The sequence below is a fragment of the Eschrichtius robustus genome, chromosome 12 (assembly GCF_028021215.1).
Source record: "Eschrichtius robustus isolate mEscRob2 chromosome 12, mEscRob2.pri, whole genome shotgun sequence".
NCBI lineage: Eukaryota > Metazoa > Chordata > Mammalia > Artiodactyla > Eschrichtiidae > Eschrichtius > Eschrichtius robustus.
Window position 1 is genome coordinate 31327321 of NC_090835.1, and position 22913 is coordinate 31350233.

General features: G+C 45.8%; 1 protein-coding gene, 2 non-coding genes and 2 pseudogenes across 10 annotated transcripts in view; 3 read left to right on the forward strand and 2 right to left on the reverse strand.

Annotated features, from left to right (window-relative positions):
• Positions 1–4190: 4190 nt before the first annotated feature.
• ABHD6 (abhydrolase domain containing 6, acylglycerol lipase) overlaps positions 4191–22913 on the reverse strand; it is a 60172-nt gene continuing 41449 nt past the window's right edge. For all 8 annotated transcript variants that reach the window (XM_068558815.1, XM_068558818.1, XM_068558814.1 and 5 more), the window contains 7 exons: positions 20346–20502; positions 18848–18961; positions 17410–17542; positions 13906–14063; positions 10743–10797; positions 10435–10535; positions 4191–5297 (listed from right to left, as the gene is read on the reverse strand). In XM_068558815.1, the coding sequence (XP_068414916.1) occupies positions 5121–5297; positions 10435–10535; positions 10743–10797; positions 13906–14063; positions 17410–17542; positions 18848–18961; positions 20346–20502 (895 nt within the window). In that variant the 3' untranslated portion in view covers positions 4191–5120. The remainder of the gene's footprint in view (positions 5298–10434; positions 10536–10742; positions 10798–13905; positions 14064–17409; positions 17543–18847; positions 18962–20345; positions 20503–22913) is intronic.
• Positions 16013–16117, forward strand: LOC137774368 (U6 spliceosomal RNA). Its single transcript, XR_011075889.1, has one exon. It is a non-coding gene; the product is annotated as a U6 spliceosomal RNA (small nuclear RNA).
• On the forward strand, positions 16871–16974 carry LOC137774366 (U6 spliceosomal RNA). Its single transcript, XR_011075887.1, has one exon. It is a non-coding gene; the product is annotated as a U6 spliceosomal RNA (small nuclear RNA).
• Positions 20629–21311, forward strand: LOC137773233 (histone H2A.Z pseudogene; annotated as a pseudogene).
• LOC137773137 (nucleolar protein 56 pseudogene) lies at positions 21590–22115 on the reverse strand (annotated as a pseudogene).

Here is a 22913-nt window from a genome sequence, read left to right on the forward strand (position 1 = left end):
CTGCGCACAGGCTTTCTCTAGTTGTGGTGAGCAGGGGTTACTCTTCGTTGTGGTGCACGGGCTTCTCATTGTGGTGGCTTCTCTTGTTGCGGAGCACGGGCTCTAGGCATGCGGGCTTCAGTAGTTGTGGCTCGCTGGCTCTCGAGCACAGGCTCAGTAGTTGTGGTGCATGGGCTTAGTTGCTCCGCGGCTAGTGGGATCTTCCCGGACAGAGCTGGAACCCATGTCCTCCGCACTGGCAGGGGGATTCTGAACCACTGCGCCCCCAGGGAAGTCCTAAATTGCTACTTTTTTTTTTTTTAATTATTAGCACCTTTAATTAATTAATTAATTAATTAATTATGTATTTTTTGGGCTGTGTTGGGTCTTCGTTTCTATGCGAGGGCTTCCTCTAGCTGCGGCAAGCGGGTGCCACTCTTCATCGCGGTGCGCGGGCCTCTCACTATCGTGGCCTCTCTTGTTGCAGATCACAGGCTCCAGACGCGCAGGCTCAGTATTGTGGCTCACGGGCCTAGTTGCTCCGCGGCATGTGTGATCTTCCCAGACCAGGGCTCAAACCCATGTCCCCTGCATTGGCAGGCAGATCCTCAACCACTGCGCCACCAGGGAAGCCCCTAAATTGCTACTTTTCATAAAAGACTTGGTCAACCCAAGTTCATGTGCCTGAGGCACAGTGAGGCCAAACAAACTGAAAGGTCGGAGTTTGGAGCAGAGAAAGGTTTATGGCAAGGCCAAGCAAGGAGCAGGGGCAGCTCATGCTCAAAAGACCCAAACTCTCCAATGGCTTTGAGGGAAGAGTTTTTAAAGGCAACATTTGGGGTGAGGGCTGCAGGGTGGACGACTTTCTTCCAATTGTTTGGTGGTGAGGTAACAGGTGATGTTTCAGGAATCCCAATCATCAACCTTCTGGTTCCAGCCTGTCTGGGGTCTAGTGCTTGTGCTCAGCAATGTAGTCACCATCTTCCACCTGCAGGGGGCGTAGGGTGGGGTCTTAGCTCCAGCAGAGCAACTCAAAGATATGTGTCGGATTGTTAACGTATATCCCTCCAGGAGGAACTAGGACTGTGTTTTATTACTGAACTATTGTTTCTTGAATGCTTTTACTTTGTTTCTGCATTCTCTCACTTTCCTAATTAGTAACTTCTTGAATCTGCTCTTCAGGAACTCAGGGAAGGCCTAGGAGACTAAAGCCTTTTTCTACAAACAGGAAACAGGGAACACAGAAAGGCTTTTGTACCCCAAGGACTTCCATGGTGGTCCAGTGGTAAAGAATCCATCCTGCAATGAAGGGGGCCCGGGTTTGATCCCTGGTCAGGGAACTAGATCCCACATGCAGGGGCCCAAGGTGTGACCTCAGTGATCTGTGGTTGAAGCTGCCACACACTGGCCTGGTACAGGCGAGCCAAAAGGGCCCCAGGCTCTGCTGGAAACTGAGCAAGAGAGCTCCTTCCTGAACCGGTGAAAGCACTGTTTTCGCAAGACACCTTCGATCATTAACCAAGAGGCTTCTCTCTGTTATCTGTGTGAGCTTGGGCAAGACGCTTTACCTCTCCATGCCTTGGTCTCCTTGGCTGTAAAATGGGCACAGTGTCCTATGTCCCTTTTAGGGCTGTGTGAGAGCTTGATAAGGTAATGCATGGAAAACACTTAGAATAGTGCCTGGCACATTTACATGAGTCAGTCATGTAATTCACATGATTCAGCCTGGCCTGACATACATTACAATCTCCCAGTACTTTCTGGGGACCTCCTTTGGACACAGCAACAAGTAAGTTTCCCTGGGATGGGGAACTAGAAGACAGACTTACCTACACACACGGGCAGCTCCATCCAATGTCTTGCGTCGGTCACTCCTGGTGTCACTTCTGCCCAGAACAGACTAACGGCAGATTGAGTTCTAAACATTGCTGGTCCCTCAGCCTCTTCAACATCTGCCTGCAGGCTCCATCCTTAGCAACCTTGACAACCGTGCTCCAGGCAGTGAGGCAAGAGCCCACTTTTGATTCCTGGGGCTTTCCACTCTTATTTCAGAAGCTTCGGGCAGTCCTGGAGGGAGGGCTGTGATGATTGACCCCTTTCTTCTTCCTAAGATCGTCATTAAAGACACTCCAAAGGGCCCAGTGGGGCAGTAACCAGCAGGCTCTTCATAATCACAAAGGCAGGAAGTGGGGCTCAAGAGGGAGATGTGCTTCTCTGCTTTCGAGTCTTCCTAGCACCGTGGGACCAGAAGTGCAGGGCCAAGAGAGGACCTTGAAAACCCACTTTTTGCAGGTTTGTCAAAAACAACTCTCGGGCTTACCCTGGTGGCGCAGTGGTTAAGAATCCGCCTGCCAATGCAGGGGACACGGGTTCGAGCCCTGGTCCGGGAAGACCCCACAGGCCGCGGAGCAACTAAGCCAGTGCGCCACAGCTACTGAGCCTGCACTCTAGAGCCTGCAAGCCACAACTAGAGAAAACCCGTGCACAGCAACGAAGACCCAGTGCAGCCAAAAATAAATATATTAAAAAAAAAAAACCTCTCAAGGGACTTCCCTGGCTGTCCAGTGGTTAAGACCCTGCGCTTCCACTGCAGGGGGTGTGGGTTCCAGTGATGCTTTCCAGTGACAGTGGAGTGCTTTCCACTTCCAGGTGGGAGCCGTGTCCTGCAGACCTTGCCCACTATCCTTCCAGGTGGGATGGCCAGCACATGCCCCTTTCTGGATGACCCCACTGAGGGTGCAGTGCAGTGGCTCCTTTGGACCTGATTCTTAGTTCAACCCAGGACATGACAATTGCTGCATCTAATAGGCTTAATGATCTGGGGTAGGTATCCCAGGTCTGGGGCTTCTTCAGGGACCCCAAGGAAACCATCTCTCCCTACCCAAATCTATCAAGACTGACTCCTCCCAGAGCCTTACTAGGCTCAGAATTTTTGGTGAATATGGGAGACTGGAACAAGCAACGTGTCAAATATCTACTTTCTTTTCTACTTCATTGATTTTTGCTCTCATTTGTATTATTTCCTTCTATTTTTTTCTAGGTTTGATTTATTTACTTTTTTTTTCTAGCTTCTTGAAATAGAAGCTTAAATTATTTATTTTTTAGCCTTTCTTCTTTTCTAATATACATATTTCAGCCTATAAATTTCCCCCTGAGCACTGCTTTAGCTGCATCCCACAAGTTTGACGTCACATTTTCACATCTCTTGTTTTTAAGATCTATATTCTACTCTTCCTTGATAAACTAAGATATTCAGACCAAGTCCTGAATTCCAATTTAAACCACAATGTTCACCAAAGTTCTCACTTTATTTCCAGAACTACATGGCTGCAGACTCTGTAAGAAGATTTGAAAGAGTGAATTTCCTGGGGAGTTTAGGTTCCTAAATGCCACAGAAGAGAGTCCAAGGGAACAGTTTGATGACTCATGCCTTTTGTTTTTGATATATAATTTCAGGACTTCCCTGGTGGTGCCGTGGTTAAGAATCTGCCAGACACTGGTTCAATCCCCGGTCCGGGGAGGTCCCACATGCAGCAGAGCAACTAAGCCCGTGCACCACAACTACCGAACCTGCACTCTAGAGCCCGTGAGCCACAACTACTGAACCTGCACTCTAGAGCCCGTGAGCCACAACTACTGAGCCCACGCACCACAACTACTGAAGTCCTAGTGCGCCCTAGAGCCCGTGCTCCACAACAAGAGAAGCCACCAAGATGAGAAGCTCACGCACCACAACGAAGAGTAGCCCCCGCTCACCACAACTACAGAAAGCCTGCGCGCAGCAACGAAGACCCAAACGCAGCCAAAAATTAATTAATTAATTAATTAATTTTAAAAAATTGATATATAATTTCAATTGAATAAAAACTGCAAACATGATTTCTGGAAATGAAACTAGCAACTCATGCAAGCAAGCTCTTCCAATGCCTGTAGAACAAGCCTTACTTTAAAAAACACATTTTAAAGTTAACAGAACATCTGCCAACGTTGCACTTCATTAAGAGCCTAAAAACAGAAACCAGTAGAGGGGTGGGATAGGGAGGGTGGGAGGGAGACGCAAGAGGGAGGAGATATGGGGATGTATGTATTTGTATAGCTGATTCACTTGGTTATACAGAAACTAACACACCATTGTAAAGCAATTATACTCCAATAAAGATGTTTAAAAAAAAACAAAAACCAGAAACCACTTGCATGTTGCTGATCTAGACTTATTAAATTTATTTTATGTCATTGCGGTCACTTTTACAGCGGTTTAGATTTATTTTCAATCACATTACTGTTCACAGAATTCACAGAATTCATTAACAAACTAGTATTTTACATCCAAGGGTTTTCAATAGCACAGCAAGATAGAAAAGAGGTGCTTGGGAGCGGAACCCGAGTCTGATTATTTAGATAGATGTCTAGAACATTATTGCTTTATTAGTTCTTTTTTAAAAATAATAAATTATTCCCAGGGAACCCACCCTGCCAGGTGTTCTTTGTACTGCCCCTGTCCTGGGTTCACTCAAGACATACCTGACACAGGGGTGCTGGTCAAATCACCCACCTGTGTTCTCTGCTGCTCTGAGAGCTGGCAAGGCAGAACACGCCCTTCTGCGTGTGTAAATATTTTCTACAGCCTGCCATGTTCCTCCGTGGTCTTGCAGTTGACGGGCTGCATTCACATATGGGACTCTACGTAAAACTTAAATTAGACATAAACAAGAGGGGCTTGGTGAGTGGGGACTAACGCTCCTAAAACAGCCACTGAGCATGCACGGGAGAGTGTCAGAAGCAACAGAAATACCTCGAGCCTCAGTCTGTGAGGAACATCTTAAAGAAAATGTCCTCGGTGGTTATGGTCCAATGTGGGCGCTTTGTGACATGAACTTGAAGACTTCTGGGTAGATTTCATGGATGGGTTTTCTTATTTCGTTCCATGTGAATGTGCATTTTGTGAAAAACATCTTGGAGTTTTCCTCGTGGCCCCCGCAGCTCTGTGGATCTGTAGAGACTGGGGCTGGAGGACCTGGCTTCCTCAGGGACGCTGGCGCTCCCACCGCATTTGGGGCAGGATCCCTGAGAAGTGGTGGCTGCGTCAGATTCTGGAGATGGGAGTGGATGCTGGGTGCAGAGTGCAGGCTGCCACTGGGGCCTCAGTCCAGCTTCTTGTCGTTGTCTGTGTTGTGCACAGAAGCTAAGAAGTCGACAATGAGCTTGGCTGTCTTCCTGGGTCTCTCCATCACCACCGAGTGCCCACAGTTTTCCAGGAGCTCCACCTGGCAGTTGGCAATCGACTTGGCCAACATGTCCGCCCCAGACACGTCGAGCACCTGCAGCATGAGAGAGGAAACTAGACGGAAAAGGTTCAGACCCCTGTGCGCTCCGTGGACAGAACTCCCATCCAGGCCTGGCAGGGGTGATTTTTAGGACCAAGTCACTTCAGTGTTGGGGCTCGTGGCTCTCTGATGGAAGTGACCACATGCCTCATGTTTTATCCTGCAACTCGGCGCTAGAGGTGTGCTGCTGGCGGCATTACTGAGGTGGAAACACAGTCCCTGCCCTGAGGACATCCTGGTCTGGCGGGGAAGCCAGACAGGAGAGCAGACAAATGCAGCACGATGTAGCGAGGACTCTGATGGGGGAGGATCCTGGGAGCTGAGAAACCACACGGGAGGGGAATTCATGGAAGAGGGAACAGCCCAAGGGTGGGAGGTCATGGCAAATGCAGGGGACAGCAAGGAGCCTGGTGCTGTCTGAGTGGGGATGGATGTGGGGTGGGACAGAGGGGGCCCACTCCTCCAGCCACGCTGGGAGTCAGGCCTCAGTCTGAGGGCAGCTGGGGGCCGTGGGGCTGTGTCAAGGACAGCGGCCAGTGATGTGATCAGGCTGGGCCAGGAGAACGCACCCTGCCCCTGGACTAGGGGAGCCCAAGCTGTGGGGAGGCCACACAGGAGACGCGCAAGAGGGGAAGACTAATTATCACAAGCTGGAGGAGTATGCCCTGAAAGTCCTTTGGAGGGGGGGGGTCCCTGAGCTGTGGGACCTCCGGCACTGAAGTTTGTGAATAACAGGGAGTGCTTTTCCAACGTGGAGGGCACCACTTTTCCAGGGCCAGCACCTTTTGAACAATGCAATTTCATTTTCACCTGGGTTACCTTGCTACTTCAAAGCCAACCTACCGACTTTCTCCCCAACACCCTCCTTTAGTGTCACATTTGTATTCACTCCCCTTCTCTTAATCACTTTCACCTTCAACTCATCCCAGACAAGATGGGCCCTCCTCTCCATCCGTAACAGCAAAAGCAAAACCCCAACAAACTCGAGCACAGTCTGTTTTTGAGCTTTAGTCTCATCAACCCAGATCATTAAAACAAAGATCTGCCGCCCACTGGGAAGCGGGGTGAGCAGAATGCAGAGCACCCTGGGCTGCAAAAATGCAAAAAGGAACAGCTAATGGGGAGCATGACAGGATTTCGCCTCTCCCTGTTGGTCCCTGAGAGCCCACATCACCTTTGGGATTTTTAGAATGAAGAAAGGCCTTTACTGTTCTGACTCTGATTTCTGACTGAATGACTCCCTGCTGGCCCAGCCTGGGTCCCACTTTTCCTATCAGGCGTCCACAAAGCTGCTTTCAGTCCCTGGCTGGTGTGGAAGGAAGCACAGGAGGCCTCCCTCCTCTGGATGCCCTCGTTCCCGTGCTGTGCATTCTCGGCTGCACCTGGCTGACGTGGAAGGAAGCACAGGAGGCCTCCCTCCTCTGGATGCCCTCGTTCCCGTGCTGTGCATTCTCGGCTGCACCTGGCTGACGTGAGATAGCTGCACGCGGACGCCACCACCGCTGCCTCCCCGCCTGCGCCAGGCGCACAGACCTGGCTCCTCCTCCCCAGTCTCTTCTCCTGGGTCGTCCGCAGTCGTGAGCCTTTGTGGTGCAGCCTGACATCCTGCCTGTGCTTTCACACACATACAGTGGGGATGTGCAGCCTGCCCAGGGCTCACAATGGTGGCTTTCACCTTGGTGTCCACAGGGGAGCTGTCTCAACAAGGAAAGCTTTACTCTAATTTCCTTTCTCATGACAGTCAACAGCGTAAGACCGCTAGATACCCTTTAACAGACACTGTAATTCTGTCTGCCTGGGGGCTCCATTTCCCACCCTCTCCTCTTGCTTTTAACTTTCCAAGAACTTTCAGTAGGATATGATTTCTAAAGAACAGTTGCAAACCAAAGGGGAGCTTCTGGGGTATAAATGAGTATTTCTTTGGAGGGTTTATTATGGGTTGATTGTGCCCCCTCCCCAAATCCATATGTTGAAGCCCTAACCCCCAAAACCTCAAAATGTGACTTTATTTGGAAATAGGGTCGTTGTAGATGTAATTAGTTAAGAAGAGGTTATACTGGAGCAGGGTGGACCCCTAATCTAGTATGACTGGTATCTTACAAAAAGGGGAAATTCAAACACAGAGACACATAGGCACAGGGAGAATGCCATGTGACGATGAAGGCAGAGATGAGGGTGATGCATCTATAAGCCAAGGAACACCAAAGATTGCCAGCAAGCTCCCAGAAGCTTGGGGAGGGGCATGGAACAGACTCTCCTTCAGAGCTCCCAGGAGGAACCAACCTGCTGATGCCTTGACCTTGGACTTCCAGTCTCCAGAACTGTGAGACAGTCAGTTTCGGTTGTTTAAGCCACCCAGTTTGTGGTACTTTGTTACAGCAGCCCTAGTAAACTAATAGAGCCCTCTGACAAAGCCTATCAAAATTGAAAAGTGTACAAAGCCTCTGACCTAGCGATTCCACATTTAAGAACTGACCCTTCAGATATGCTCTCAACACTCCACAAACACACATGTATAACGATGTTCACTGACGTGTTGTTTAATGGCAAAATTGAAAATGACCTAAGTGACCATCAGTAGGGCACTAGTTAAATATACTGTGGCAGAGCCATATAATGGAGTACTATGCAGCTCCCAAAAAGAACATAAAATTTTGTTTTGGGCAAGGATCATTCACAAATGATAAATCTAAGGGAAATGTTTGATGAGGAGGAGGATATCTGCACAGTCTCAAAGTGCCTCCCCACAGACTGCTTATCAGTTGCAAGGGGAGAAATAATTGGTCTATGATGAAGAAAACAAGACGTCGTGACCAGACAATCAAAATTCCCATCACCAGGACTTCTCTGGCAGTCCAGTGGTTAAGACTCTGTGTTTCCACCGCAGGGGGCATGGGTTCAACCTCTGGTTGGGGAACTAAGATCCCACATGCCACACAGCGTGGCCAAAAAAAAAAAAAAAAAAAAAAATCCCCATCACCCAGTGGCAGAAAGACACTGTCCCTCTGAGGATGTGATATCTTATCACCCATGAGATATTCTGGCAGGGATATATAACCTGAATTTAATCATGAGGAAACAGCAAACAAACTCAAATTGAGGAACATTTTGTAAAATAACTGGCCTGCCCTCTTCAAGTATCTCAATGTCACGAAAGATAAAGACAGACTGAGGGAAACATTTAATATTAAAGGAGACGAAAGAGACATGACATGCAGTATGTGATCCTGGTTCAGGGGGCAGGAGGAGGAGGAGGAGTCTATGTAGGACGTTATTGAAACAACAAATAAATTTGGAATATGGACTGTAGATCAGTTAAAAGCTATTGCATCAACGTTAAACTCCCTAAATGTGACAACGTACTGTGATTATGCGAGAGAATATCCTGGTCTGCAGTAAATACACCTTGAAATATTGGGGGTCAAGGCACATAATGTAAGCAACCTACTCCAAATGGTCCAAAAATACATATTTCTAGGTCTATCTAGATGAGGGTGATAAAGCCAGTGTGGCAACTGTTAAAAAGTTGGGAATAAATAAGATGTGGTACACACATACCATGGAATGACACTCAGCAATAAAAAGGAACAAACTGTTGGTATATGCAACAATACGGATGAACTCAAAAACATTATGCTTGAGTGAAAGAAGCCAGATGCAAAAGACTACATGCAATACGATACCATTTTATGAAAATTCTAGAAAACTATATTCTAAGCAAAACTTCAGAAACAAACAGATCAGTGGTTGCATGGGGCTGGGGTAGGAATGGAGATTAACTGCAAATGGGCAAGAGGGAACTTTGGGGAGTGACCGAAGTGTTCTACAACTGAGCTACAGTGGGGTGCACAAGGTGAATTTTACAGCGTGTGAATTATATTTCAGTAAAGCAGTTAAAACAGATGAAATTTGGTAAAGCAATATAGGAGTACTCTGTACTATTTCTACAATTCTTCTATAAATTTGTGATTATTTCAAAATAAAATATTTTTTAAAATAGAATGAGTAGATCTGCATGGGCGGATATGACGTGATTTCCAAGGTATATCTTTCTTATATATGTGAACTAAGGTGCAAAACAGTATATATATAGCATGTTTGAAAAACTTACAGATAAACTTATTTACGCATATTGATATATGCTTAGAATAGGAGCGGGCAAACAATGGTCCCCTGGCTGTTTTGTGACTAAAGGTTCACTGGAGCTCTGCCTGCCATTTGTCTGCATGTCCCCACGTCTGCTTTTGCAACACACAGCACAGTTGAGTAGATGTGACAGAGAACTTATCGCCAGCAAAGTTGCAAATATTTACTACCTGGCCCTTTACAGAAAACGTTTGCCAACTCCTGCCTTAGAAAATTTAAGAAAGATACACAAGACTGTAAGTGTTGCCTCGAAGAAATGGGAATTGGGATCTGGAATGTTAAAGAGACCAAGTTCGCATTATAAATCTTTTTGTACTCTTTGAAGTTTTTTGTACCATGTGATTATATGGCTTTGAGAAAAATAATTTGCAAAAATGATTTAAAATTGCCTTACGGGGTTCCCTGGTGGCGCAGAGGTTAAGAACCCTCCTGCCAATGCAGGGAACACGGGTTCGAGCCCTGGTCCGGGAAGATCCCACATGCTGTGGAGCAACTAAGCCCATGAGCCACAACTACTGAGCCTGTGCTCTAGAGCCCGCGAGCCACAGCTACTGAGCCTGCATGCTGCAACTACTGAAGCCCGTGAGCCTAGAGCCCGTGCTCCGCAACAAGAGAAGCCACCACAATGAGAAACCCGAGCACCGCAATGAAGAGTAGCCCCCGCTCGCCGCAACTAGAGAAAGCCCGCGCACAGCAACGAAGACCCAACGCAGCCAAAAATAAATAAAAAAACAAAATAAATACATTTATAAAATAAAGCTTGTAAGCATGTTTAAAAAAAAAATTGCCTTACATTTTAAGAGGTCAATGTCATTGCTCTCAGCTCAAGGAATGATGCTCCCCATGAACACTGGCACCTGGACCAGGTGTGTGCCACCTCTTCCTGGGATCAGAAACCAGCCAGCCTCCCATTATAAATGACCTCTAGCTTTTCCTCAGAGCCCGGTGTGACTGGCACAGGAGGCCACAGGGACACGCTACATACCTGGTCTTGTTTCCCCCAGATGATCTGCGTCGGGACCTTGATCTTGTCCATGTTCTTATGGAGGGAGTATCTCGACTTCTCACTGACGATCTCCAAAAACACTTTTGAGAGAAGGAAAACAAAGTGAGTGCATGCTGGGCTGTGCCGTGGACACCACCGAGTATAGACGGTCTTTGAGTCTAAGCCACCGCTTTTTTCTTGAGGGGCCCCAGAAAACTATCAGTCTCAGAAATGTAAGAAAAAAGAGCCAGCCACCCATAAAGCTTGACTTGTCACACAAGCTCAGAGCTTAACGCAGGGCTACTTACGTTTTCGGTAGAAATTGTTATGAGGGATGCGGACGTCGACGAGGCCTTGCAGGATCTGAGGATAAATAGCCCGAAGTCAGAAGGCAAGGTTAGATTCGTATCCTCAGGCCTCACATGGGTCTGGGACAACGAAGGAAAAGAAGTCCAGCAGTTTAGGGTTCCAGCAGTTTAGGGCATTGTCAAGGTTTGTAGGGCCTGGTCCTCCAAATTCCATGATGTACTACGCAATGTAATGGGGAGTTAGGTTCATAAGAGGCTTTTTTCTTCTCATTAGAAAGGAACTTTGGTAATACTGTGAAGGCAAAGGTCCCCTGCGGCATGTAAAATACACCCAAGATGGCCTGATAGCTGCTTTACCTTTGAGAAAATCTCCGCTTAGCCTGAGACACAATCAGGATGGAAATAATATCAAGTAATTATTCAGTAATACCCAATGGAAAACAGGTCTATTTAAAAAAAATTAAACCATGGGGATGAAGGGCCTCTCAAACAATGAAGAAATAAACTATTGGGGAAATTGTGGGAAGGCTCCCAGCGTCCTGTGCTCATTGTGTGACACTGCCCTGGCCCTCCCTGCCGCGGGCTGTGAGGCAGCAGCACACGTGGACAGCCCAGGCCTCCGGGACCTGCGAGATGGGCCCAGAGAGGTGCTGTGGCCAGAAGGAACACGGCCCGCCTCTCCCCCCGCCTCAGGGTTCTTGAGGTAGTGTCCAGGGCTCACATTAGCAGCCATCACTCCTCTCATCTCCCTGGGAATGGTCTGAACCCCTTAAAGGCACTCTCAGGAGTCCTGTGCACTGATTGAAGTGGGAAGATCCTGCCGTAACTGCTCTGGACTAAACGTACCCTCTGGAGCATGACAGAATCTGACTCCTCTGGAAGTGGAAGCCCAGAGGTGAGACCAATGGCAAGCTGTCCAACACACAGTGCTGAGCATCAGATGTTTTCTTTGTTCTACTATCTATCCTGCACTCACGCATATATCCATCTTCCATCCATCCATCCTCCACCTCTGCCCCACCTACCCACCTACCCATCCATCCTCCATCACCTATCCATCCTGCCCCTCTGAATCATATATGCACATGTCTACCCATGTATCCATCTATCCTGCATCCACCAACCCTCCATCCCTGCTGTCTCCAGACATTTTCCCATCCACCCAACCAAGCATTCAGCCATCCAGCTATTTTCAGCATCCCTAAATCATCGATGCATGCACATGCATCAGTTCATGCATCCATCTATCCTGTATCTACCTACACATCCATTCTCCATCCCTGCATTATCAAGGCTGCCTCCCATCCATTGATCCATTGAATCTATACCTAGGAGCTACCTCATGCGTGAACAGCCAAAGACAGAGTCCTTGCTCTTACAGAGGTAAGAACGGAAGACACAAACAAGCAAACAGAAGATCATAACACAATGTGACACAATGGGCTGAGTGCTCCGGTGCTCCAGAAAAGACTTTGGGACCTGCATTTATCTTCTCCCAGTACTTTCACATCCCTGACAGCTCAAAACACGGAAATTTCTAAAACCCTGTTTGGCCACTCTATTCTGGAAAGAGATCAGTGGACAGGGGATCAGTGCAATGTCATGACTGAAAAGAGGATTTCGTGGATAGAACATACCGCAGAATCTGATTCTGGGTGCTTCCTCAGAGATGGGCCACACCCATGAATGAGTCATGTTCACAACTTCTAAATAGAGCCCATTCTCTCAACTCCTAGGAGGACCCACCCCACCCTGAGGCAGGGTCCAGTTCCTGCAACAGAGTGAGATAATTTGCTGTTGTGAGGTCTCAGCCTCAGACTCTCCTCTCTTGGTTTTCCACACACTTTCCCTACACAACCTCATTTAGACCCAAGACCTTTAATATCATCATTGGCTGATGACTTTAATTGTACAACTCCAGGCCAGACTTTCCTCAGCTCCACCTGTATAGCCAACTGTCTACTTGACACCTGCACTTGATGGTCTCACAGGGAACTTGAACTTCAAACATCCAAAATGGAGCTCTTAGCTTATCGCTCAAGCCCACCATCCGTCTCCTTCTCTTACTCAGAAAACACTACCTTTATCCACTGAAGTACCAGAAAGTCACCTGTGACTCCTCACCTTCCCTCATCCTTCATTCCAATTTGCCAGTAAGTCCTGTCTTCTTCCTCCCAAAGCTTCTCCGGTCTTGGCTCCACTGCTACCACCCCAGTCTACACCACCCTCATCTCCAAGCCACAACAGCACCCTAATGGGTTTCTCTGCTTCTGCCTGTGCTCACCTACAATCCTTCAATGTTTCTCCTACTGTACTTAGAAAAACTCCAGTCTCCTTGCCATAACCTATAAGGTCCTACATGATCTAGCCCAGTGGTTCTCAAAGTGGTTCCTGGGAGTCCAAGACGTCAAACTATTTTCATAATAACACTAAATGTCACTTGTCGTTTTCACTTTCATTCTCTCTAAAGCATACTGATGTTCAGAGCCTACATAATGAGGGATAATATCATCATTCTGAAGGCTAATGAAATAAGTGCTGTGTATCCTTGTGTTTTAAGTTTTTCTGAGTTTTAATTTCTAATACGGTAAATATCAATAGTTATAACCTCTATAAACAAAAGCTTGTTGGGGTTCTCAATAATTCTTAAGAGTGTAAAGGGGTCCTGAGATTTTTTAAAAAATGAGAATCTCTGATTCAGCCCCAGAATCCCTTTCCAACCTTTTCTCAACCCATTCTTACCCTCACCCTCTAGGCTCCAGTCACCCTGGCCTCCTTCCAGCATCTTGAATTGGCTGTGTTTTATCCATCGCTGCCCATGCTGCTGTCTCACAGAGGCTTATCAAAGCTTCTCCGGCCTCCCCTGTTTTCAGTCTCTGCACCATCTTCATTTCCTCTATAAAACTTATTACAATGTGTAATTATTTGTCTTCTTGTTAATTGTCTGCCTCCCCCACTGGCCTGCATCTGCCCAGGGACCTTCTCTGACTTATTTACTCCCCATGGTGCTCAAGCACAGTGCCGGATACATCATGGGCATGATACAGATACTTGCTGAATGAATGAACAGATGAGTATAAGGCAGGAACGCAAGGAGAAAGCAGGTACTGGCCACCTGAGCCCTGGACAGAGGGCAGGCACACTGCTGCTGAGACCACGTTACCTGCTGGGGCACCTTGAAGCGGACATAGGAGCAGAGCTGGAGCATTTCACTCATCTCTTCTGGAGTGGATGGGATCAAGGGAATCTTCTCTACGGCGGCCGACTCCTGCAGTTCTTTGAGCCGCTGTACAAACTGATTATCAGTTGAGTACTGCAGACCTGTGGGATTCAAACCAAAACAGCTTGGCAATATATTTACCTCCTTACCAAACCCCATTTTATATAGAGAACTTCCAGTATCAGTCCAGAACTAATATATTTCTGGTGTTTTACACCAGTAGATTTCTTTTTCATTGGTACCGACATCCTTGCTCAAAGTCAGAACCACACTCTGAGAAACACAGAAAATAATTCTTCGGAATATTTTAGGGGCTCGTTACCCAAACTGCGGTCCATGGACCAGCAGTACTGGGAGCCCATAAGAAATGCAGCATCTCAGCAGCCCTTCCCCTAAGTCTCTTAAATCAGAATCTCACTGAAGTTGCCAGGAGATTCATACGTAGGATAGAGTTTAAGGAGCACCAGTCTAGAAGACAGCTTGCCTGAGCCCCTTTCACATCTGTATGGTTGAGAGGAGACCTGGTGAGATACGTGACTGGACTGGAGTGACTGACTACTCCTTCCGTCCGCCTGGACCCACTTGATAATCTCTTATTTGTGGTCAATCCATAAACACAGCGAGAAGGAGTCCCCTTGTGAGCTGCCCCCCACACAGTCCCTCCTCCTCCAGGGGAGCATCAGGCGATCCTGAGCCTGAACAGCTTTGAGACGGACCATTATCTTCTATCACCTGAAGCACGACACCAAGAGTTCACACGAGCTGATGTATACAGGAGGGTAAAACTAATTTCATTTCCAACACTGAGCAAATTTCTAGGTGTTTAACTTAGCTGAAGAGCTAGAGCTTTGCAAGAGAGGCAGTGGCATCCATACTGTGCCACAGAAATCCACACTTTATAAAACTCCTATATTCAGCAACTCCTCTAAATCTAACATGGGTATCATGTGGCTCTCATGATGCCATGGGCAGATTACATGATCTATTTCCTTCTGCTTTAAAAATAATCCTAAACTAAATGTCATGTGGTATATCCTGAATTGGATCCTGGAACAGAAAAGGATATTTGTGGAAAAACTAATGAAATCCAAATAAAGCCTGGAGTTTAGTTAACAGTAATGAACCAGTGTTGCTTTCCTAGTTGTGACAAATTTACTGAGGTACATGAGCTGTTAAAGGGGAGAACTGGGTGAAGGGCATGTTGGCTTCTCTGTACTATCTTTGCAACACTTCTGTAAATGTAAAATTATTTCAAAGTAAAAAAAGCGTACCTTTTCATTTTCGTATATAAACAAATGTAATTCTAAACTTCTAACGGAAACTCTGGTGTAGAACTTTGCTCTGAGCAAATGAACATAAACTCAAAAAAGACCTTCCGTAAGTGATTTAAGATCTGACCTTCCGTAAGTGATTTAAAATCTAAATAACCTTCCAGAGGGGCTATTCCTCCAATTCTCAAACATAAGACTAAATGATTTCAGACACAGTGCTCGGGAAAAGGAGAAGAGAAAACCCTTTGGGAGCTTGCCTTCGATTGCAATGAGCTTAACAGACCTGAAAACTTAACTTTCAGAGTAAGTAAAAGATTTCAAAGGTAAATTTAGTTATGTTTCAGTGGAAGGTGTACAAGTTCAATTCATGGCTGGATTCTAGCGGGTAAAGGAGGTAATGAATATGAGTCATATATAAAAGAGGTAGTGAATATGAAAGGACTTCCCCCAAAAACCACAGCTTGGGCTCTGGAGCGAGACAGCCTAGGGTCAGTCCCTATCCTGGCTCCAGCACTGACATAATTACTTCTATGTTCCCACCTATAAAATGGGCATACTAAATCGATCTGGGTAAGAATTACATATGTAAAAAGTCACTGAGATATACACTAAAAATCTGGACAATTTACTATGTGTAAACCATACTCCAGTAGAGTACTGGGGGTGGGGAGGGGAGCAAGCAAAGGAAGAAGAGAGAAAAATTAAGATTTTTCTCACTAACACACTCTAAATCCAAGTTTGAAGGCTTATATATAAAAAAAATTTAAAATCTAACTTTAGTGCTCGCTTCAGGGGCATATATACTAAAATTGGAACAATACAGAGAAGATTAGCGTAGCCCCTGCGCAAGGATGACACGCAAATTCATGAAGTACCATATTTTAAAAATAAAAATAAAAAAAATAAAAATCCAACTTCAGATCATAATTTCAGGGGACATGTTACAGCTCAAGTTGACATGAATACCTTTAAGAACAGAGAAACTAAAGTTTGTTGATTAAAAAAACAAAAAATCTTGTGGGACTTCCCTGGTGGTGCAGTGGTTAAGAATCTGCCTGTCAATGCAGGGGACACGGGTTCGAGCCCTGGTCTGGGAAGATCCCACATGCCACGGAGCAACTAAGCCTGTGCCATAACTACTGAGCCTGCGCTCTAGAGCCTGTGAGCCACAACTACTGAGCCCATGTGCTGCAATTACTGAAGCCCCCGTGCCTAGAGCTTGTGCTCCACAACAAGAGAAGACACAGCAATGAGAAGCCCATGCACCGCAAGGAAGAGTAGCCCCCGCTCGCCACAACTAGAGAAAGCCCGCGTGCAGCATCGAAGACCCAACACAGCCAAAAATAAATAAATTAATTAATTTTAAAAAAAATCTTATAATGAATAAAGATCTCTGAGTTTTCAGCAAAAAAAGGAAGAGGCATAATAATAGTACCTTCACCTCATAAGGTTAAGGCAAGAATTAAATCCATATAAATCCATATAAATTCTTAGCTCATAAGAATTCAATAAATGTTGTGTGTTAATATTATCATTATATTTCAAAGTATTTATATGTCATAAGGTACTATACACTTTTAAATTAACCACCTCAAATTCTTTGTGGAATAAGGCTGGCTCTATATTTTAAAACTCAAGTGCTCGCTTCGACAGCACATATACTAAAATTGGAACCATACAGAGAAGATTAGCATGGCCCTTGCACAAGGACATGCAAATTCGTGAAGCATTCCATATTTTTCAAACGTAAAATAAATAGCTAGTGGGAAGCAGTCGCATAGCACAGGGAGATCAGCTCGGTGCTTTGTGACCACCTAGAGGGGTGGGATAGGGAGGGTGGGAGGGAGGGAGATGCAAGAGGGAAGAGATATGGGCACATATGTATATGTATAACTGATTCACTTTGTTATCAAGCAGAAACTGACACACCATTGTAAAGCAATTATACTCTAATACAGATGTTAAAATAAAAAAAAAAACACTCAATATGGTTATGATTATGGTCATACAACTATTGTTTGTATCACTGAAGCAATCTGATTAGTATCTCTAAAATATCGTCGAAAAGATGATTCTAAAAAAACAGTCATAGCAGACACTGCCATTTATGTCTTCAGAGATTCAGACCCCGCTGTGCTCAAGTCACTCATAGGGTTATTTCAGCCTCATAACTCACCAGCAGGGCACACAAGAGACAGGCTGCAGACGTCTGATGGGTAATAAGCAGCATACACCCCAGCCACGTGGCCACCCATGGAGGTGCCTATCAGGTGGAAGGGTTTTTTGTTCAGCTTGAGGCATTCTACAAACTAGGAAGGGAAATGAGAAAGAGGCTTGGTTATACAGCTGTGGACAATGACAGTGGTGATTACAGAGTAGAAAACCTCTGTTCTTCCTATGCGGACAAGTGAAAAGGACTGTTGATGAAAGGGAATCTGGAATCTACTGCATCTATTATCCAGATGAGCCCTGTTACATGCATGTACTTCTCTTTACCTGGCACAGGTTACTGAAGGGTCATTTGTAAGTATAAAATCAACAAGGATTCACCTAATTCATCAGTCAGCAAACTTTTAAAATAAAGGTTCCGAGAGTCAATATTTTCTTGGGAAAATTTTTGTGGGCCACATGACCTCTGTTGCAACTATTCAGCTCTCCTGTTGTAGCACAAAAGCAGCTAAAGACAACATGTTAATGAGTGAGTGTGGCTGAGTCCCAATAAAACTTACCTTACAAAAAACTCGGTGGCAGGCCAAACAGAGCCCACGGGCCACAGTTTGCTGACTGCTGCCCTAATTTACAGGCCTTCCCATCCATCCAACCATCCATTCAGATAATGATCCACCCATCCGTCTATTCAACCATCCAACCACTCATCCAACCATCCATCCAACTTTCCATCTATCCAACCATTCAACCAACTCTCCACCCATCTGCCCATTCACCTAAAAAATATTTATTGGATGTCTATTATGTACAAGGAACTATGGTCAGCTGCTGAGGATACAGCAAAGAGTCAAAGAAACAAGGTTCCTGACCTCAACAGAATACATAGTTCAATGGGAGGAGAGGGGCAGGCATTAAATAAATATCCTCAACTGGGGAAAATATATCAATTTGAAGCTTATGAATCACTAAATTTTGAAATAGTTCATGAGCCCCATGACCTTGAAAGCCCAGTCAGAGGCGGCTGAAGACAGATACTAAATTAGAACAAAATGCAAAAAGCACCCTCCCCATCCTCTACAATTAGGCAGACATGCTGTTATTGTCATCATGTAGCTGGTAAGCAGAAAAATAGACTCTAAAAAAATAAATGGTCTTGAGGAATTCTAAACTCCCTTTCTGAAGAGCTGAGAAAATGCCCAGATTGTATTTCTTTAGAAACAATTGCAATAGGCTTAGAGGAGAACAGTCTGCAATAAGCCCTGGTCCTCCACAGCTGACCAAGGGTACCACTGGGCTGCTGCCATTTTGTTTGCAATTACTTGCAGGCAGAATGCATTGGAGAATGGTTGAGTCAGAATGGAACTCCCTTGCCTGCTCTTCAGACTTGGGCATGCAATGGTGGGCAAGACCCACCTGGGCAATTTTTGGTGGAGCCTCCTGCTTACCTGGTGTATCCTCTTGGCTTGCCCATCTATGGACAGATCATCCAGGGAGGAGCGGGTGGTGCCCTCATGTCCTGGCATGTCCACGCAGACCAAGTGCAGGTTCTTTGGAAGGAACTGAGGATACACAGGCACAGAGTGTCAGTATGTGCAGTGTAGAACATGTCTGCCCATTTTTCTGGGGAGGCTACCCCTACTTACCAAGTGACCTGGACAGCCACTCCCGGGGAGGTTATGAACCTGGACCACCCAGTATCTTACCCTAGTAACATCTGATGTGAATAAACATTGCCAGTAGCCTTATAGGGAGCAGAAACCCCCAAAATCTAATACAGAAATGGAAGGGGACTCAGGGGATGACTGGAAAAGTGGGACAAAGGTCAGGGTAGCAGGCCTGCGTCCTTTGCTCTTTCTTGACACCAGCTGGCAGGTATTACATCCTTCTCCTTTCCCTCACCCCTTCCACACTTAACTCCAGTCATGCAGCCACTGACTTGGGACTATAAGGGATAGTTCTGCTCTCCCAGAGTCCTGTCCAGCTCCAGCGCCCACAGGAGCAATGCTTTTCCTAAGAACCATGTCTGATTGCCCTAATTCTGGTTTCAACTTTTTTTTTTTCCTGCATTAGGTCTAATTCCTAGGGTATTTTTATCCTAAACACCTTCTTCCATTTAAATATGTGCCACATTTAACCAGGAACCTGAGAAACATCAATTATCAATAAACAAATATCCAGTTATATGAAAGATGGAGACAGCAAGTGAGAGGTTCATTAAGGCATGAGGATGACTGTCATAGTGAAATTTGGAAATAAGAACATAAGGAAGTAGAGGATGTATGAGCTTTTTCCTCCTGGTGTGAAGCATACTTGGGATCATTCAGGTATGGTCCTGCTTGAGGTGGGAGCCTGGGTTGCTTCCCTCCCAAGACCTCTCCCAGCCCCCATCTTCACCAGCTGTTCACTCTTACCAGTAAAGCAAGTTGCCACACCCAAGTAAACCAGGACAGAAAGGGAGTGATTTGGAAAACTATCCCAGAAAGCTGCCAGATCAAGACTGTTTCTCTAAAGGGCTACGGAAAAGAAAAAGCAGAAATAGAAGGAAGACGGAAGGAGATGGGGAGGGGAGAAGGAGAAACAGAAAAGGGAAGAGGAGGGGAAGGAAGAGGAGAATCTTGGAGTATAAAAAAACAAATGATTTTTTAAAAGCTGGATCTTGATAGTCATGACAGGCCTGAGATGAAGCTAAGTGTCTGAAATCTTCCCTAAGAAATACTCATACGGTGAAACGATTTTTAAGGCACAGATTTTACAAATAACATTCAATTCAATAAATTTTGTCTGATAAAAGGATCTGAATAATATACTACATTAATTTTAGGATGATTTGAGCCACAGTTCTGGGTTCCCCTTGCTTTCTACCCCTGATGACATCGTGTCCAAGTGGAAACCTCTTCTTGACTGAGTGACACCCTCTGAAGAGAGAAGGCTCTAGGACTGCACCTTGACCACGCTGAGCCACATGTCCTTATGGGCAGAGAATCCATGGAGCATGAGGATGGAAGGCTTGTTCCCAGGCCTGCCACGGAAGGAGTAACAGAACTGATAGTCTTCATGGCGCACATAGCGCACCTGCATGCCCAGTGCCCTCCGCCAGTACCTGGGGACAGAAAATACAAGCAAGTCAAAGTCATTGAGCTCCAGAGAAGCAGCTTCGGGAGGGGGACTCTGTATAGTCTCACTCTGAAGTAAGACCAACACTTTTCCCAGCCCTCGTCCTCCACGCATGTCTCTGGGGTCCCCAGAGCTTCACCCTCAAGGAGCACTAAGCCAAACCATTCCAGAAAGCACCTTACATGAATATTCTGTAAGTAACATGTATATATGTTACTAAGCAGTCTATTAGAAAGGGAAAAGGGGGTGTTTTCTTAAGAAGCATGACACATAATAACCCTTTGTTAACATGAATTTCTAGCAGTTTGAATCACAGTGCAAAGAAGGAGCAGGCAATGGGACCTCACTGGGTGTCTGACTTGAGTCCTTTCTCTGCCTTGCTTGTTTGAGCTTCAGCAGAATTGGAAACGGCTCGTGGTAAGGCTGGGAAGGACTCCAGAGACGCCAAGACAAAGGTGGTTTCCCCTCAAAGACAGCTGGCTTGCAGTTCCTGGTGGACCATGTTCATTGACACCTGAAATCTGGGACGAGCAGCTGTGGACTTGTGGGTGTCAGTGACTCTGGGTACAGGGCAGTCGCGCTGGAGTCCTAGAGGACCTCACAGCAGAGGTACTTTAATTGGAAGGAAATGCATCAAAAGACTTAAAGGTAAAGTGTGTTCCCTCTTGTCACCTACAACTTGCTACTCACGGAGATGAAGAATCGGACTCATCAAGGCTGCAGTTGCTGGCGGTGGTGTCATTCCACATCCACAAATCTCTGGATGGGAAGAAAGGACAACAGGAGGCTGTCTGATGGATGCCTGGATTCCTTATTGTCTCAGGGCTCAACATACCTCACAGCTGTCCAGTGTGGGTGATTCCAGTGACTGCTGTGAAAAACACTACTTTGCCTATTTGTAATTCTATTTGAGCAAGCTGGAAGTTTAATTAGCCTTTCAATCCACCACATTTCTGCATTTGAGTCTTAACCTTATTTATTTATCTTTTCTTGTGAATTCGTTTTTACTGGGATACAGGAGATGGGTTGGGAAGTACCTCCGCAGGTTACACCCCACCAGGGAAAGGTCCATTCTAGTCTTCCTGGGGTAGCTTTTGGAACTTTTTCATTCCTTGGAACTGCTGCTCTTGCTGCCAGCAGCCTCCTCCGGTCCACAGCTTACAGCTCCTCCTTGGAGAATTTCCTCTTTTTCTTTGGGACACTCTTGTTTCCTGACTCTTCAGGGTCGCTAAGTGGTTCCTCTTTGGGGAAAGATTTCTTCCCCTTGGGAAGATTTCCACCGCCGGCTGTCTCTTCAGGATCACTACTAACTAGCTCCCCCTTGGAAAAAGATTTCTTTTTCTTGGGTTTGGAGAAAGAGACCGAAGAATCTTCCGTGCCATTCTCCTGAGAAGCCTCCTGGAGCTTTCACTGTCTTCTTTGTGGGTCTTGCACTTGTCTCCTCGCACTCCCCCTGAGCACTGATGCTGTTTTCTGAAGATGCAAGGGGAACTGCAGCCAGCTGTTCTTTTCCTTCTTTAAGCGTTTCTTCTCCTGTTTCTCCAGCTTCCTAGTAATCTTAGCGGCGGCTTCCTCTGCCTGAACCATTGCCTCCTTCATGACATCCAGATTCTTTCATGGAACCTCTCCAGTCTCATAGAAGGACAGCTGCTCCTTGACTTGTTCTTGAAGCTTCTACACAAATACACTTGAGGGCACCTCAGAGAAGCAATCAATTTATGAGGATATGCTGCATTTGTTTGCCAGGTATTGGGAGATGCAGCCTTTGTTCTTAGCAGCTGCCTGGCCAATGAACGTGGAGTGGAAAATCAGACCATATTTTGGGGTGTTATCCCTTGTCTTCAGGGCTCTGGAAACTTGGTCCCTCTGCTGGGCCCAGGGAATCACTCAGACACAAGGACTGGCCATCAGAGTCTTAACCATATTTAAGTGTTACTGTGGTTTCAAAGAAGCTCTTCATTCTCAAGTATTGGATTTTGATTGATTTGACTGCTTAAAAAAAAAACTGTTTGGATTTTAATTGTGATGCAGAATTTATGGTAACAAACATTTGGTTTTGTACAGACATTATTTCCACTATGGTGGATAAGCTTGATAAAGGACATATGCCCTCCCCTGCCTTCCACTCCAGATATATTTTTCCTAGAGACTCTGAGAGTGAGAACGTGTTTCTTAAGAATTATCTCATCAGTCCTCTGGTTTTATTCCTTACAACATATGGCAGCTGGTTGAAAGCTCAGCTTCTGTTGGTTACATAAGACTTGGCAGTGCTGGAGTTTGGCCTGAAACTGATTTCAATATGAAATTACCATCTAAACAAATTGAACTCTCTGCATGAAGAATCTCTCCAAGATGAAAGATAATTAATTCTATCAGAGATTCACTCTGTGGTATACT